The sequence below is a fragment of the Phaethon aethereus genome (assembly GCF_964289735.1).
Source record: "Phaethon aethereus genome assembly, chromosome: 1".
Classification (NCBI taxonomy): domain Eukaryota; kingdom Metazoa; phylum Chordata; class Aves; order Phaethontiformes; family Phaethontidae; genus Phaethon; species Phaethon aethereus.
This window is the reverse complement of record NC_138575.1, coordinates 53,939,760-53,958,361: the sequence shown is the minus strand read 5'-3', so window position 1 is coordinate 53,958,361 and position 18,602 is coordinate 53,939,760. Positions and strand designations below refer to the sequence as shown.

The 18,602-nt window shown below is 37.8% G+C and overlaps 2 protein-coding genes across 3 annotated transcripts; one reads left to right on the top strand and one right to left on the bottom strand.

The window, feature by feature from the left end:
* Nucleotides 1–2,596: 2,596 nt before the first annotated feature.
* On the top strand, nt 2,597–3,331 carry LOC309413519 (inhibitor of nuclear factor kappa-B kinase-interacting protein-like; the record flags this gene model as incomplete). The annotated part of the gene is made up of 1 exon (XM_082010671.1): nt 2,597–3,331. One exon carries the CDS (start codon nt 2,597–2,599, stop codon nt 3,329–3,331), a length of 735 nt encoding a protein of 244 aa, XP_081866797.1.
* Nucleotides 3,332–9,331: 6,000 nt separating this feature from the next.
* SLC25A3 (solute carrier family 25 member 3) lies at nt 9,332–18,602 on the bottom strand (the record flags this gene model as incomplete). Of its 2 annotated transcripts, none has more annotated exons than XM_082003775.1 (7): nt 9,332–9,641; nt 9,762–9,872; nt 10,441–10,613; nt 11,324–11,505; nt 11,623–11,802; nt 14,699–14,820; nt 18,455–18,602. In XM_082003775.1, the coding sequence occupies 7 exons, from the start codon at nt 18,600–18,602 to the stop codon at nt 9,481–9,483; spliced, it is 1,077 nt and encodes a 358-aa protein (XP_081859901.1). In that variant the 3' UTR covers nt 9,332–9,480. The 2 variants fall into 2 exon arrangements, with proteins under 2 accessions (XP_081859901.1, XP_081859900.1); XM_082003774.1 differs by lacking the exon at nt 14,699–14,820 and adding an exon at nt 14,413–14,534.

The window sequence follows — 18,602 nt, the reverse complement described above, 5'->3', positions numbered from 1 at the left end:
TCTTATTTATTAAAAGACCATTTTTATTAAAACAGAATTTGAAGCAAAGTATTTAGATTTAAGAAAATGAAAATCAAAACCAGAGACATCAGAATAAAATGTATATTTAGTTCTCAATACTTTTAAAAATATTTTTACTTTTTGTATTACAAGTCCATAGACTATAACACAATGAACAATTAAGTTCATATCTCTAGGCAGATATACGTGCACCTCACTTTTAACGTATTATATACCATAATGTTTTTGTGCTTATGGTACAGACTTCTCAATGTCAGTGTTGTTACTGGGATCTACATATTCTATTATGTGCAGGAAAGCGCTAAGTACATTTTAACAGCTGAAGCTTACATAGAACTGCATTACAGAAAGCACTAGTAAAGCACCCCTTTACTGAGAACCTTCTCTTGTACTGGTATTTACATGCAGGGGGTTTCATAGCAGCTGCTATTATCGTTTATTTCTTTGACTGCATGCAAATACCCTCCTCAGACCTCATTTCCAGCCTTTTCAAACTCTATAAATCACTGGTATAGTTTTGTTCTGCCATTGAAGTCATTGGACAACATATAGATTGAAGTTCTTATGAACAGATACTGCTGTTAGATTCTTCTATTATTTAATTTGCAAGTTTGGTGTGATCAGTCACTGGATTAGTTTGGGGTTTTTTTGGTGGTGGGGTGTTTGTTTGCTATGGTGCTGTTAGGAACAAGTTTTAACCTTTCCTTCAGTATAATGTTCTCTGTTAGGCATTACGTGACATATCTGTTACTGCTTTGCATTTCAAAGGGGAAAAAAAAAAGTGTCACTGACACAGTTTCCCAAAGTTTTGGGAACTTGGTGAATCAAGAGCTGTAAAAGCAATTAATGAAGGCCATGGAGTTATGTACTTGGGGGCAGGGAATATCTAATTTATCCATAGGTCTAATAGATCTGCTTACACAGGTAAGTACCTGTACCTAATAGGTCTGGTAGCTGTTCAGCAAAATTTCGATCTTGGGACCACCATAAATTTGTGTCTACAGGCTTATGTATTGATAATTTCCAGTTCCTGATTTCTGAACTCAGGAAAGGAGACAGTATGAACCCACAACATTTATGACTTAATGAGGCTTAGGTTAAATTATTCTGGTTTTGTACATTCATTTATCTAGAACTCTACTGAAATCTTCACTAGACAGTTAATGCTGCCCATTCAAGAGGCTATTAAACCAGCATTTCTCAATGTTGTTAGGTCTTTCAGTTTCATATACTTATTACTTATGTATAGATTTGTGTTTGTTTACAGTCATATACAATAAAAATATATTGTCGTGGATTGCCCTGTCCTGATGCATAATCTAATTAAAAATAAACTGCTCCTCCAGAAAAGGTACAGAATAAATACTTCAGTGTTCCATTAAGAAATACTATCCTATACAAAAATGTTTAAGTACTTCTCACAAGTGTGTTTCTACTTTGTGTATTTTTGGGGAAGGGTGGCTAAATTGCCAGTGGTATGCTCCCCAGTTTAATGTCTTTCATCAACCTCAACCCTACCGAAAGCTGAAAGTACACGTGATTGAACAGGAGACCCTCATCCTTAGAGGGCATTAACTAGGAAACCAGTACAACTCTCCACAAGCTAAATTTTGGTATTTTGTTTTTCAGCAAACAGTTCTGTGTTAGTGAGAAATGACCAACACTACCAGAAAGTTAAAAATATTTGTTTCTTTCATAATATTTTAATATTAGTTTCAAGAAAAGGATTAGTATGAAACTAATTATAGCCTCTTAGAATGTGTTTCAGCTTGCCCATTTAGTGTTTTTTTTTCTCTCCAAGTTCTACACTGACTTATTGGGGATTGAACAGGATAGTATCACTCAGGTATTTTCCTTTCTTCTCAAATTTGAAAACCAAGAAGCAATTGTTATAAAATCAAAAAAGTGAACTAGCAAATTTAGCCAAAAATCCAACAGTAGCATGAGTGTTCCTTCATTAATGTAGCTTTTATGGAGGCAGACTATTTAAGTAATGTTCTTCCTGTAAAGTATTTTGGTGGTTATTTAAACAAAAGGGAACCATGCCTAATTCTGTTGGCTTTTTCTTCTATGAAATAGAATAGAAAAAGAGTAGAAAATACATGTTATGATTACCAAATAAAAACACATCAGTTATTGTGGTCCATTATTTTTGTACAAGAGAATTTTTAAGAATTCTTAATCTCTCTCAAATGTTTCTGAATATTGTCCTACATGTGTCTTTCTGGATCATGCAGGTTATAGGTTTAATACAAAAATTTCAGTAAATCAGAAGATTGCATTTGATGGCACTGTTTTTGGAGATCATGCTGGAAAGTCATATAGCACCTTCCTGTCATTTTTGTTGTAATAGAAAACATAGTATGAATTTGGTATGTATGCTGAAAGGAAAAAAATGAAATTTTTTGTTCTACTGCAACAGAAGTTTCTTTCCTAAAACGGGTTTGTGCTCAGTATCAGAATACTGAGATATTTCATTAGAGTATAGCTTTAATTTTGATGTGAGTTGTTAAGCTAGAAATCTTGTAAAATATTTTTCTTTGTATCCCTCTAGTGTGAAAAGACTTGGAACTTAATGGAACAGCTGGAAGATCTTCAAACAATTTCTCACATTAAACATCTGGAGAAAGATATTTATACAATGAAAACATGGTCTAGCAGTATAATTAAAAAACAAGAACAACTGCAGAAGAATTTAACAACTCTCTTTCACGCAGTTTCAAGTGCTGAACAGAATGCAGCTTCTGTAGCAAAAAACATAACTTTGACTATTGTGACAGTAAAAACTGACATAAGGCGCATTTCAGGCCTAGTCTCAGATATGACTGCGTTGACAGATTCTTTGCAAACACTAGAAGATAAAGTAGAAAAAGGTGAAAAGAAGACAGTAAAAAATATAGGTGACCTGCTTACCAGTAGCATCGACCGAAGTACAAAACTACAAAGCTTGGCATCCAGTAACACAAGAAAAATTGAGCAAATTAAGACAGCATTATCTGAGCTAAGGAGTGATTTTAACAAGCATTCGGATAGACTTTTGAATCTCGAAGGTGACAGAGCAAAAGTTCTGAAGACTGTTACATTTGCAAATGATTTAAAACCTAAGATGTACAAACTTAAAAAGGATTTTGTCATCTTGGAGCCATTAATAAATGACCTAACACTGAGAATAGGAAGATTAGTGGAGGATGTATTACGATGGGAGAAGGAAATTGCTTTACTAAAAGAGAAATTGGCCAATCTAACAAAAGTTCAAACTGAGATCAAAGATATGAAAGATGAAATAACCAAGATTTCAGACATGAATTGATCACTGTGAAATGTCACTGCCTCAAGAATAGTAGCACTTGAGGAGTGTTAACTCTATCATGTGTAGTACTAAGACAGACAACATTTAAAGGCTTTGTTTAGAAGCTCACCAATGCTTAACTAGATTCATCCTCTTCCTTTGGAAAGGACAGAAAAAAGTCATACTGATTTCAAGGGACAAGCTATAGTGTGAGCAAAAAACAGGTCTCTGTGCAGGTATTTGTCTTTCTGAAGGATGACAGATGCTGTATTTAATAAATTGTTTGTTTTGTATAATAAAAGTTTTAAGTTGAAATGTTGTTCTTACCTTTAGAGTTTGCTTTCATGAAGAAAGCAGGACCCAAGGCTGACAGATCTTCAGCTTTCCTTTCCTGCTCCAAAGGAAGGAATAAAATTGTGTTTCCAGATAAAAAAGAGTTAGTCAAACTGCAGTAGCAATTTAATATTTGTCTCAATATATTCATGCCATGATTTTTGGAAACTATGGCACTTTCCTTTTTTTTAAATAATATTTAAAGAGGTAAATGCAGTGAAGAAAGCAATGCCCAGGAATATTGCTGATGCCCTGCACAAAGTTTGTCACACCTTTAGATGGAATAATTTGTGTGAGGTTTTCTGTGAGGCTTTATAATTGTAAATCATAACTACTGTGCAGCACTGTTAATCTTTAAAACACAGATGGGGACAATGCTTTGAAAGACCTACTAACCCTCTTGATGGCTTTCTCACAGTGTATGGTCTCTGTTCAGGAATTTGAAGTGTTATTCATCCATTATTTCTTAACCTGTAAAATACTATAGTGAGCTGCAGAATTAGCAAAGAGGAGCTACTTAGGTCCCAAAAGGTTATAGACTGATAACAGCCACTGGCAGTATTTCTGCAGTGAAGAGCAAGAGTTTAAGAGATCTGAGACATCTGAAAACACAGTATGTGGTAGACTGAAGTAACAAGATAATGGGAATGAGTTTAGCAGAGGAAAGAGGGAAAAGTACAATAAATAGGACATACAGCAATTAAGAAAATCCCTATAAATGAAATGATATCAAGAAGTATAAGCAGACAGTAAGGGCTTTACAACTTAATTGTTTAGTGGGTCATACCTGAACATCTTGGAGCTGCTAGACTCTTGATTGTATGGCAGATATAATTATTCCTCTCTCTCACTACTGTCATCCTCATTCAGCATTCTGTATCTTTTGGCCTGCTTCATGTTGCTAGTTGTCCGTACCTTCCTTGCTTCATTGCACTCAGTCAACAATAAATGCTTCATTTCATCAAGTTTTCCTCTTTTTGGTACGGGTCCATTTCTACCTCCAATTTTTTATTACCTCCTTCCAATCCCCATGACAGACTGCAAGAATAAACTTGTCAAAAGGCAAGTTTTCCTACAAAGCATCCACAGATACTATTTACCAACCAGTGCCCCTTTGCTCTTTCACAGAGTTCATAAGCAAGCCCCTGAAAATAACCAAATGGCAGCTGAAGGAAACAGAAAAAATAAAGAACATCCAGAACGACCACCCATGCTATCATACATGAAACAAAGTATACATACATGAAACATATATACACTGTAAGAGTTTGGGGTTTTCCTAGTAAATATATCTAATTTGTATATTAAAGCCTGGATTTCACTGAATTCACCAATCCCTGGGTTTTTTTATTTGTGTGCAAGCTCATGCTAGCCCCGTCAAGGAGAGCACCTGGCACAATAGACATGGCTACCAAAAGAACACTGATACAGCTGTGTGAGAAATCTATCCTATGCGTCTTTCACTATGGCCCACATGATGCAGTTAACAGTTATCAGTGGTTTAACTGCATCATGGGCTATCATTTATTTTGTTTTCAACTTTATGATGTATCATTTGTGGTCAGTAACCAGTGAAAATCTGGAGAAGTAGAAATGGAGAGCCAGCAGAGCACTATCTACACAAGTGTAGAGAAGCGGAAAATATGCTCCACAGTTCATCAGACAAGTCTTGACACAGCAGAGATCTTTCTGGATGAAAAGAGCACACTCTTTCTTTGGAACAGTAACCAGAAAATAAGTCAGGATAAACAACTGGTGGTTTCACTTTCAACTGCCAAATGAACAACCTCCAAATCTTAGAACTCATCTACCAGTGAAAAGCCAAGTATACAGTCTTGTTCATGGTTCCCATGGGGAGTTAACTGCGCAAAAAATGTTACAGAGCCATTTATTTCACTTTATCCATAGATGCATGCAGACCACCCACCCTTCCTTCCCAGGAAGTGCAGGTCCAAAGTATCATGATCCTTTCAGAAACTCTGCTGTTACCAGCAAGAGAGAAAAAGTTTGTCACAGAGATAGAGTTTACTTGGAAAAAAAAATTTTCAAAATAAAAATCTGGATCTAAAGTTTACACAGACACTGTATTGTCCTCAGAAGTAAGGCAAGCGACCAGTAATTCTCCCATAACCTGCACAGGTATTACAAATCTTCATTTGCCTTTCAAGCACACACCTCCACTGTACCAAAATATTAAATGAAATGTTTAGAGTTGCTTTGTAATTACAGTGGTCTAAGGACAGAGGCAAAACTCTTTCTACAGTGGAAAAGGCACAGTGTAAGGTATTTTCCATACATTTAAAGAAGACTACCAACCTCAGCAGCAGAGCAAGTGTCAGCTCAGTAAAACAAGAACCCCTCAGTTCATTTCCTAGGGGTACTCGATACTCTCTGCAATTTTATTAAGTGACTGAGAAAGTCAGGTAATAATGAAAATCAGTCATGCTACTTAAAACATATCATCCCATGCAGCCCAACCTGTAGTGATACTCAGGACATCTTGGCTTTTAACTTAGTCTGCAGGTACAGAACTGGCCAATTACGTTCTAGCCAGCAACTTGCACAGGAAAAACAAAACAGCAACAGCATTAAGTGATCAGTGCTGAAAAGTGACACGAGCAAGGTAATCCAAACATGTTAAAATCTACTTTTAGACACCGGAACATCACCTCAGCCAAGGAACTTCTGCTAGCAACATCCTTCTCCCACATCACTCAAGTCACAAAAACCATATACTGCAGCAAGGCCACATAGCTACTAAGCTCAGCTATCCAAGGTACTCATCTTTGCTATAAAAAAAGCAGGATGTTTATTGTTTTCACTGTGAACTACATAATTTATATGTAGAAATGTAAATGAATTACAACTATTTGTATTATTACAGCCCATTTTTAAATGATATGTAACAAGCATTTCGGCAAGTATTGGCACATTTGATCTGTAGTACAATCTGATACAAACAAGGTGTGAATGTAGCTGCTATTCCAAATTTATACAGGCAGTATGCTTTAAACCAGAAAGCTGATCTCAGCTCCAGTAATAGCAAGAAAGGATGTTTTCCCCGTCATAAAACAATATACACAAGCAGCATATACATGATCGATGTTTTACAAAGCACTTTTGGGTTTAGTGACTGGTCTAGAGTTATCTAGATTATATTTGGTTCAAAATGGAGTGCTCCTTTTCAATATGGGAATTTCCTTACAATGAAAGCACAATAGCACCACTGCTCCCCTACCTCATCTTCTCCACTTTCAGAAAACATACCACACATTATGCTACAAAGCACAGTTATCCATGACAAAGTTGACCTTTTAAATGCATTTTAATACTACAGTTTTCCCACTGAAGCCTATGTAACATTTCAGTGGGTGACCCTTCAAGCAATAGCATTTTGTACATTAAACCTCTTCATCTCAAGCATCTGAAGCCTATGGCTGAACATCAATGAAGTCAGCAGCTGCAAGGCAATTCTCTCCCACTCTGGGCTTTGCCACTGGAACACAACACTGGGAATAGCACTAAGGATTATTTTCCCTTTTGCAGTTACAGAAGAAAAGGGGAACAGCTAGCTGCCCTTTGTAGTCGTATCTCAGATAAAATTATCTGAGCATTTTAAAAAGTTTCAGGTCTAACCTTGAACAGTAATAAAATCGATTTAAGATTCTCTTATTACTGCATATATTTAGAACAGCTGCAAAAAGGTAACCCAATTCTAGAGAAAAATGGCATGATTTTGCTCCATACATAGAATGACAAGAAAGAGTCTTGAGAAAATTAGCTTATCATTGGATTACTTGACAATCAGACTACCTCACTGCATGAGCCAAGTTTGTCTCGCTCTTCTGCCAGCCTTAAAAGTTGACAAAAGTGTTTCACTTTCCCAGGATTAGAAGGAACTTTGTATATTTTTGTTTTGAGCAAACAAAAGACAAGTCTACCAAGTTAAAACACACCTTTAAAGAAACAATGCTATTCAGTATACAAAAGTGATACTGCTTTTTCTAAAAAGATGAATGACATAAAAGTTAACTTCAATAGCTCATTTAACATCAATGGTCTTGATATAAGATCAAGTCACAGTTAATGCTTTTCTCCAAGGAAGCTCTTAAAAGCATCTAATGATTTGTTAAACAATTTCAAAGCTTCCCACTCATGATAGGGCAACAAGATGTATGTACTTGTATTGTGAAATAGATTTAATTCAACACCAAAGTACTTACAAAAATGCCTTCTTTAGACTTACAGAACTTGACTTTGCTGTATAATGCAGTTAGATAGCAAACACTCTAAGAGTAAGTTTAGTGTCACAGAGACAGGGCAATAGAGCAGTTTTAGATTTTAATCCACATTTTGAAAGGTAGCAATTCAAAATAAGGCTCAGCTTGTTTAGCCTGCCCATCCAAAATCTTGGAAATTGGAGGGTTTTCCCAGGGGGCGAGATGCTCAACACTACATAAAATGGTATCAGGAACATCAGACTCCAGTGAGATGCAGCAGTCAGTATTCTTTATGCTATTCCAATGGCACCTACTTTAATTGTCCTTTGGACTCTAGAGGACACAATGAAGAAGGAGCAAGTACAACATACGTGAGTGTTAAGCCAAGTTGAACATCATCAGCTCACATGCTGAAAGGCAGCATATCCAAACAGTTTTGCACAAAAGACACTTATGCTCCAGCTCTTAACAAAGCAGTACTGGGTATGGTGAACCCTTTATAATCCATTAGGCATTTTTCTGGATTTTTCTCAATGTGATTATCAACTGTGGGTTCTTGAACAGGCAAAACATAGAAGGCAGTATGCTCACCTTTCTGTAAAAACAGATTCTGGAAAAAACAATTTCACTGCCTTAACAAAACACTGCATGTGTCTTCTCTTGCATGCCTAGGAGCCTAGATTTTTTTATTTCACATCAAGTAAGGCCAAAAAAAGAAACCAAAAAGGCTTCTTGTGCTGCAGAAGTGCATTTGGTTCAACCAAAACTCAGCATTACAGTTAAACTAATTCAGAAAACAACAACAAACTAAGGAAAAGCTCACAAGTTTGTTAAACTACAGTAAGAGGCAAGCCATTTTTATTTCACTGTAAACCTAAGCTTTTAGTGGTGAGATATCTTTGAGAATCTTATTAACACCAGCTTTTCTTTTGTTAAAGTAGCAGCTACAGTTTAATTCCACAGTGCAACCAAAAGGACCAAATTCTTTGGTGCAGTTCAAAGCCAACAGAAGAAATTAGTCAAGTAAGCGTAAGTTAGTTACATTGGGATGACCACCCCAAAGCAGAAATGGCTCTAATCTGTATAAGGTTCCTTTTACCCCTATGGAGAAGACAGATACTATGACCAGGAGACCCCATCAGACTGCAGTCTCATCTCAGCCATTCAGGAGTTCAGCTATTCTACAGTAACAGCTTATTACAGGCAGATAAAACAGTGGCCCAAAGTGCATAGAACTGCAGTTAGTTTCTGCCGTTCTGTAAGGATAGGGTCTTGGCACTTCTCTGGAAATAGTGAAAGTCTATTTTTGTTACAATTGTTTCATCATTTTCTAGTTCTTAAAGTGTAGAATAGGTTAATTTTTGATTTGGGGGGGAGGTATTTGAGGTATTTGCTGCTATGAAATGAAGCTTACATATGCAGTAGTAAACAGACCACTAAGCACTCTGTTTCTCATTTATTTCAGGCAATGACAGTGGTAGAATTTAAAACCCTCATATGGGATGAGGGCACAGCCAATAATGACATCATATAGTTTGTTTTCTACATAGTCAAATATATAAAAGTTTACATGAAACTCATCACTGGGACAGCCAGCATAGTCAGTCCATGAGTTGTCTATTCAGTTAGACCAAGCTTCTTCTTCAGAGATTCTGGCATTTCAGGTGGAGGTGGACGAGGAAGTCTGAAATAAACCTTCACAGAATCGTAGATGAACCACTGTAGTGCAGTCAGGGTACCAATCATAATGATACGGGCAAACAGACCTTTCCATACACCTGTAGAGCAAAACATAAAGCACGAGCAGCTTAGGAAGCCAGGCAAAAAAAAAAAAATCCTCCCCTAAACACAAAATACCACAACCACTTGATCCAAAATACATGAAAGTAAGGATGTACCTTTGAATCCAAGCCTCATAAGAACCTGTGAAGCAGAACTGCCCTTTTCTTTGTTCAACACAGACACCACGGAGTCAGCAGGATGGGAAACAATTGCACAGAACACACCAGCTGAAAGAATAATTTGACATTAGTTCTGTGGTGGTTTAGCTGTACCTTTACTGCATACATTAAGTACAACCAACTGAAACCACACCTAATAAATTGCACAGAAGTTATGTCAAGCCTCCTGGTATCCTAAAAGGACAGCAGATACATACTTACAACGTGATGTGAATATTAGAAAACACCTCAGTTCTGCTGTTGCAGCACCCCTTCTGCTAAAACAAAACTCCTCTGAATCTCTGTATATTGAAAATTCCCTTTCCATCCAGATTTCTCTCCCCTTCCTCTAACTTTCCCCAGCCTAGCAAAGATCTAAGTTTGTTTTTTTTTTTCTTCAGTGAAATAGGCTGCAGTTTCTAAACTTGGACATTATCATTGGGAATACAAAGAAACAGTTAGAGTACTGTCCTACTACAGACCCATTTTCCACTTAAAGATTGAATATAGCTCTTTCCCCTGCATATTCTGAAGTTACAAATTCTCCCATTCTAGTTACACGTATTTCGTATTTTGAAAAGGCTTCTAGAGTTGCAGTCGTCCATTAATGAAGTGTAGAACTTAAAAGATTCCTTACCAATATAGCCTGCAATAAATGTGACTACCAGCTGTTCTCCTTTTGTACATTCACTTCGTGGCTTGGGTACAACATACTTGTAGAGAGCTTCAACCGTACGTTCAAAGCAGGCAAATTTCATCATTGTGTATGGAATCTGTCTCATCCATAGTGGAGCAACACCTTTATAGAAACTTAAACAGAGAACAGACAAACTCAGTTTCATTTTCTCCAGTATTTAAGGTACTTTTCTCACTTGAAAACCTATTGTTGCTATTGGGAATACAACTTCTAAATACTGACACTGTAAGGCTTAAGTGTCTCAATACCTACAGAAGAGAAATTTAACTTTCATTATCTCCTTAAAACAGCAACATAAATTATAACTTACCTAATCCCTACGCTGCACAGCTGGTTTTGTAGTCACTTTTCAGATAACGATGCATTGCAGTAATGCAGTATTAATACTACAAGTGCAGTAAGGTTCATGTCTGCATACCAGCCAAGTCCCGATAGTGATAAATGACATGTATATTTACAGCCACTTCTATCAGAACAGAAAGCTAACATGCAGTTATATTACTCTTACATGCCAATGACTCAAGCATCTTTGACTGTACAACCAAAAAGTTGCTGAGTATCTCTGACTGGAACTGCTAGAAACTGAAGTTATCTAGCAGAACGCAGCACAAAGATACTCACAAAGATGGATCTAAGGAGCATGTAGAATTAACAGTCAGTTCAGCACAGATTCCCTGAAGTATGTTAAGCTGTTATCTCGAAATACAGAGGCCAAGAAGTATTACAAGCTAAAGCCACAATTAGTTTTAGCAACAGTCTTTCATTAGGAAAAAATACTCAACATCAAGAACCTGAATAAAAATTAAAATCAAGAGATACTTACGCCCAGACGCCTTCTTCTCCAAACATTTTAGGTACAGCCTGCCGCAGAGTGTTGGCATATCCAGGCTGTGTCTGAATACGAACTTTAGCAGCTTCCATTGGAGCCAGAGCAATGTCTGCAAAAAACTCCGCACTGGCAGATGCAGCTAAATATAGTGAAGTACGCCACAAATATGCATTTTCCTGAAGTGAATTTAAACACACATTTTTATTAATGAATCGTGCTTTTGTCAGTATCTGCATTACTCATACTATTATGTTGCAGATATATAGCCTCATGCTATATATCTTAAGGCTTACCTCTCCCAGCATGTTGCCATATAGGATTTTGAAAACTTCATAGAAACCAAATTTACAAAGCCCCTGCATGGAATATCCAATAAAGGTTGGAGCCCATCCCTTAGCCAAGCCACGAACGCCATCTTCTTTGACAGTCACTGAAAATCCATTGAAGATACTCTTGTATTTTTGTGGATCAACCTAAACAAAATAGGGAGTTAATTGCTTGATACAGCTCACTATCTCCCTTCTCACACCCCCATCGAAAATATAAAATTCTTGAATTCCTCATACAGCTGGCTTCCTAAGGTTCCCTGGATAGACTATGTACTCATCACAAGGCTACTCTAACAACTGTAATTGCTACTTGCTAGTCTCAAATCCTAACTTATTTTAACAGCTAGTATGTTCCTCAATACTCAGGAACCACCAGACTGTTTGAATTTTGCTTTATATTTATTCTCCAAATCAACAGTATGACTTTCTATATCAAAAAGAATTACTGAAATCACTATTCTAACACCGCCAATAGTACACGGGTATAATTATGTTTAGATCAGATTCTTTAAAAATTCGACAGCTTGTCAGAAATCTCATCCACTCTACAGATCACACCTATGTACACTCAAGTGTCACCACAAACCAAACCTGACAATTCACTTGATTCTTAATCAGTAAAGGTTATTTGTCCACTGTTAGTTTGATCCCTTAACACAGTCAAAGACAGAGCAAAGCAGATCGAAGAGTACTCAAGAACTTCTATGCTTGTACTTTGACTTCACAATAAAGGCTACATACAAAATATTTTCTGCACACAAAACTGAGTGAGATTTCCTTAATAACTTATCAGAAATTAAAAAAGACCAACTTTAATAATTTTGTTTCATGTGAAAGGACACCATTTAACAGAAATTCTTAAACAGGTCGTTGTGACAAATTTTAAGTCACATCACACTGTTACTTTTCATATTTGACATCATCCAACATTTCCTCAGAGGGATAAGGAGGAAGATACAAAACCAGAAGTCAAGCAAAGCTTTCAGAAAGAGCTATGGGACACGCATGCTAACCTGCAGTGAATGATACTTTGTCGTGCAGCCTGGCAACAACCTACTTGAGCACTATTTCACCTAAACATGTCAATTTTAAAACATTCAGATTTCAGAAAAATGGGTATTTAATCAGGCACTGTAAAAGGAGACTATGTTCTTGTCAGAACCATGCTTAATTAGCATCTACATAAAAGGTGACCTCTCTTAAAAAGACGTGAGAGGGCAGGCGACAGCTTTCTTCCTGGAGAATCTAGGAAGGATTAGTAACATGCTCTGTAGAGCAATAAATGCTGGCAGGTTTTACAAGGCCACACCTGGAATCCACATGGAACCATCCTCTCGCACCTTCCTCTAAGTGCTGGAGAAGGAAGGGGAAGAAGTATCACCACCCTTACCACAGAAGTAGCCCAGGACTGGTAGCCCAAGCTTAACATACCTACCAAGCAGTTGAAGCCTGGGAAGCATGAGGCCTTGCCCTCAGTTGTATATGCAGCATTGTACAGCTCTCAGACTTTCTGCCCATTAACCTAATTTGCAGTCAGATTAAGATGCTATGTCCTCTTTACCCATAATCAATCTCCTCCTTCTCAGGAAATTCAATCTTAGGCACGGCTATCGATCCTGAAGTCCGCAACAACAGAAGAGTGCACTTAAGCTACATGTTCAGAAATAAAACACACTCAGCTACAGCTATTCCCTACTAGTAGAAATAGGGAATTCCTACACGGTTAGCCCGGTCTCAATGCAAATTTTGCAGAAAGCAGCATGTTGCCCTCATTTGATGCACCCTGTGTTTGTCCAATGTGTTACAGAATTACTAGTTTGAGACCAAGATTTCAGGTGTTCTCAAGCATGTGAAAAAGCCTCTCTTGTAAAGAATGCTAAATAGAGGCCTTCCAGAAAAATTAAATTTTAAAGCGTACTGTAGTACTCCTAGCATGTCTAGTCAGTCTGACTAATTCATAGTTCCCTCCTAATTTCAGGAGTCCTGTCATTACAAAATCGCCACTTTTATAATTGGTGTCAGCCTATGCAACAGGGAAGTCATTAACCACTCTATTTCCAAAAATTTAGAAGTGTGCTTTAATTTGCTTCATTCTTGAGGCACAGATTTGCCTGAATAAATCCATTAGTATGTTTTTATCCATGGCTGTTCACTAGATTATTTTAATGCAGAAGCTGGTATCACAAATTAAGTGCAATGTGACAAAACTCCTTTCAGTTCAATCAAGAACCACTTCAAGGGAACTAGCCACAAGCACTGACAGCCTTACCAATACCATTTCAAGTTTTATACATTCTATTCAAAGTGGCATCATTAGAAAGTGTCCAATCCATAAGCCATGCAGTGACATACACAATGTTAATGGGTCAAATTATACATGCATGTCACTCCAGGCTAAAGCCGTAGATATTCAAACCACCAAAGATACAATTTCCTTCCTCCAAAAGCACACAAATAGTGCTAGATAGCCTACCAGAGAGCAAAGAGTTAACATTGTGGTGGGTGCCTTTTTGCAAATATAGTCAGTTAAATGCACCTTAAAGGTAATCAAAAATAATTCATCCAGATTATCCTAAATGCCTCTGCTTCTCTTGAAAGTTGTATTTTGTTAGTCTCACAGCAGTAGACTTGATAAAGTAGCATTCAAGTTTACTCACTTCCTGTCATGCAGAAAAGACTGTGTCCCTGCTGTAAACTCTTAATACGCTGGCTACATAGAGAAAAAGTTTAAGAAATGTTTAAGTTAATACAAACCTGCATACGACATTTCACTAAATCCAGAGGTACAACAGCAGTGTGTGTCAGGCCACAACTTAGGACCCCACCAACGCCACAGAGAGCATAAAACTTGAGCGAGCCATATTCACAACTGTATTCTGCAGCAAAAAATAAAGACACACCATGCTTTTACATAAACTCCATGCACTGTTGGACAATGGTGTCCAGGGGATAGGTTATGCCTCCAATTCATTAGTAGATTAATTATACCACACTAAACATGCTTTGTCAATGTCACCACATAGCAACGTGCAGAACAAACCTGTATTCTGCATTTAACCAGGTCGAGAGGTACCAGTGCTGTATGTGTTGTTCCACAGCTAATAATCCCACCAAATCCACAAAGCATAAAGAATCTGCCTGAGCCATATGCACAGCTGTATTCTAGTTAATTGAAAAAAATTACATATATATGAGCAATCATAAATGGTAACAAAGGTCAGAAAGAAACAATTGAGTGCTACCTTCTCAGAAGTTTTAAATTGAAATAATCTCCCACACTATATTATTCAACTGTACATTATACCAAAAAATAATTCAAAGCAAGGGAATTAACACATTTTGGAGGGACAAGATTTAATTCTAGGCCTTCCGAATTGAGTTTGTTCCTTCAAAACAAAAAAACAATGGAAGAAACAGTCAAGTTTTAACTCATAGCACACATAAAACATAGAAACGAATCTCAGAAGCTGTCAGTAGAAATTATGACTCAAAGTTGCAACATCTAACATTTTATTATATCAAGGAATTAATTAAGCAAGAAGAGTGCTTCTCTAGTATTCTGGAGACAAAGCTTCATTGGTTAAATATTCTGTGACAGTGCAAGTTCCGTAGACCACACAGGTCTATAAGATCAGTGTTGCATTTTTCTTTATACAGATATATTTTCAGGAATTTTTTGGGATTCTTTACACAGATTTTTTTTTTCTTTCAAATACAGAACCTCAGATTTATACAGCTTGTTTAATGAAGCTGCAGAATTTTATTAATCATCACATTCAATGCTCATAAACAAGGTTTGTTAAAGAATCTTTCAGATCATATTTAATCAAGGGATATTTCATTTGCACTGTTCCATACAGTGTTGTGTATAAAACCATCCAGTCTTAAAAGAGCAAGTTATTGATTTTCACAAATTCCAACAGAGCAAAGTTACTGGAGCTGAAAAACAAGAATCAGTTTCCTTCTTCCATTTTTGAAGAAGCTACAGTGAGTATGATTAGGTGCAACCAGAAAACACTTAAGTTTACAATCAACAGTATGAGATAAGCATAACATAGCAGCAGCACAGTTCTGCTACTATGCTTAACTATGCCTAACATTTTCAATATATAAGCAAAAGTAAAAGAATACACTGAATAAGCATATAGAAAACAATATACCATGTAGAAAATATTCCCCAGAATAGAAAGGGATAATCTAGGTTCTTTTGCTATTAGTTCTAGTGGTGTTACTCCAGTATAATGGAATAGACACTGAAGTGTTACAGCAACTTAGTAAGAACTATCTCCAGAGAAACACTAATGAAACTCAAAAGACAGCAAAAATCCCTCTCATTCAGAACTTCTTTGCCCTGTCTTTTTGCTTCTGAAATAAATTCCTTCATGAACACCAACAAAAATTTACAATTACATTCAACAGCATCTAAAGAACACCAGTTAACACTAGAAGTTACTAGCTGGATAAGCCTGCGTTAAGTTAATATGGGAACTTCTTCCCCAAAATGTTCCAAGTTTTACACTGCATTTTACATTCACATTTCTCACCTTAGTCTTCAAAATTAATCACCAAGACAATAAAATGTCATTTTTGCTTTATTCTAAAATTAATACCAAATCATAGATACTGTATTAAGCCTAAACTTAAAGCAAGGAATCAGTTAACAGACAGAATAACTTATAACCTATGACAGTTTTTTTTTAATTGAGATACTGCTCAAGACTTTAAATATGCTGGTCCAGGACTTGCACGTACCTCTAAAATAGCTTGGTTATGCTAGCAGATTTGCAGAGAGCAGTAACATTCTGTTCAACCAGTCATTCTGGCAAGTTGTAAATAAACACACACAAGGCTTTCTATGCAGGTGTAATCAGAGAACACTCTGGCTCTGTATTACAGGGCAGCTCTGTCTAGCTGCATCTTTGGCCTGCATCACAACAGTACTGCAGTAGTTATCATGCTGCCCAGATACCAGAAGCGTTTGTTCACATTCCCTTTTTCACAACAATTTACTGTTAGAAGTCATACTCCTCAACTGACAGAGACAGACGTTTGTAGAAGCCACAGAAAAGTAGAGCTTTACATATCTGCTTTGTACAATGGTATTCATACTGACCTGTCGGCTAGGTGTTCAAAAACAGTAATTAAGAAAAGCAAGCTGGTACCCATTAGGGTTGAGCTCTTTACAGGTACTTAAGTCGGTAGTCGTATAGCAATATTAGGAAAAAGCCATAGTAGATCCCATACTTTCTACTTCAAAAGTTGAGTCAGATTTCCTGAAAACTGTTTCCTGAAGAGACAACCAGCTAAACATGTAGTACAAAGGGCAAGAAAGTTACTCTAACATACCTAGACAGTCAAACACCCTAAAGCTACTCAAATATAAACATACAGCACAAAACCACTTCTACTCTATTAAGACAGCTACATCGTAACTATTTCATTTCTTCTGATCTGACACATTAAAAAGGACAAATCCCAAGAGCTGATCATAAAACACTTTGTCTCTGAGCTGTGTTATAGTTGATGCCCTGAGCTGAACTCGAAAGGTCTTGTGGTTTGTACTGACTTTGTGTGACCTTGTGCAAGCTCAGATATCTTCTGCAACGTGTTACTCTCCCAATACAAAAGCCAAAGAACGAACTGGTATGTAAAACAATGAATATAGCAGAAGACACTACAAAGACTACGAAACTCCAGTCACCTTTGACCGCATCTGTCTACTAACAGCATGAAGATTAAACATAATGCTTTTAAGAAATAAGTGCACCTACTGAATATATTTACTTTACCGAAGAGTGATTTAGGACTTTAGTTAGCTAGCAACAACATTACTAAACTGAAAGCCAGAAGTACTTTCTTGAAAACTTAATAAAATCCAACACCCAGTTCTGCCTCTCTTTCACATATTACATGAACATTCACACAAAAGCACTAACATACTTAAGTAATTATAGTACTTCAGAAGAGGTATCTTGCTGAAAGCACTTCATATTTTTTAAATAAAGGCAGAAAGATGCTTTTAAGTTATTGACAGCTTAAAAAAATTGTAATTTTTAACATCTACCTTCATTACTAGGAGTATCATCACGGTCTGACCACCTTTGGAATTCACTACAGTGACAAGCAAACGTACAGGAAACACTTGCACTAAATCTAAAATGCATCACTGCATCTCAGACAGCAAAATTATATGGTATATGGCGCACAACTACAAGGGGGGGGCGGGAGAAAAAACTTCAACAGAACAGCTGCAGGTACTTCTAATATGTCTGGATGTTCAGATGTCCAGCTGTGAATAAACAGGGAAAAAAAAGAGGAGGAAAAGAAAAAAGGATGGGAGCGATAGCCTTTCAAATCCATCCAGATTCACATGCTGCTCTTCTCCACGGAAGAAAGAAATACGGGCCTACAGCCTCCGAATGCCCAGCAGAGCCAGAAAAAGCACCCTCTTATCCCCAAGACAGACTCCCTCAGGGGTCTCTGTAATTACTCTGACTAGAACGCTCCTGTGTCCTTTCCCAGTAACCCCGGATCCTTGCTGCCACTCAGCACACCCCGCAGAGGGAGCGGAAGAGGCTGCCAGCGCCTCCCCCGCCCGTGCCCTTCCTCGTCCTCCAAGCGGGCGCGTAGGCCCGGCACCGGCTCCTCCCCGGCCCGGCCGGGCCCCGCTGAGCGTTCACCCTCCCTCCATCATCCCGATGGGCACAGTACCGCGCAAGCAGAGGCAGCGCGGGCACCGGCGCTTCCACCGCCCACAGGCCTCGCCTCCGCCGCGACCCCTCCCGCCCGCTCTCACCTTCAGCGGCGGATGCGGCCGCGAAGCTCCGCCGCGTGGTAGGCGCTCCCGCTGGCTCCGCGCGCTTCCTCACCCCGTCCTGGACCAGCTGGAAGTGCGGCGCGTAGAAGGGGTTGAGCCGGGCGAGCGGCGCGATGGACGAGAACAT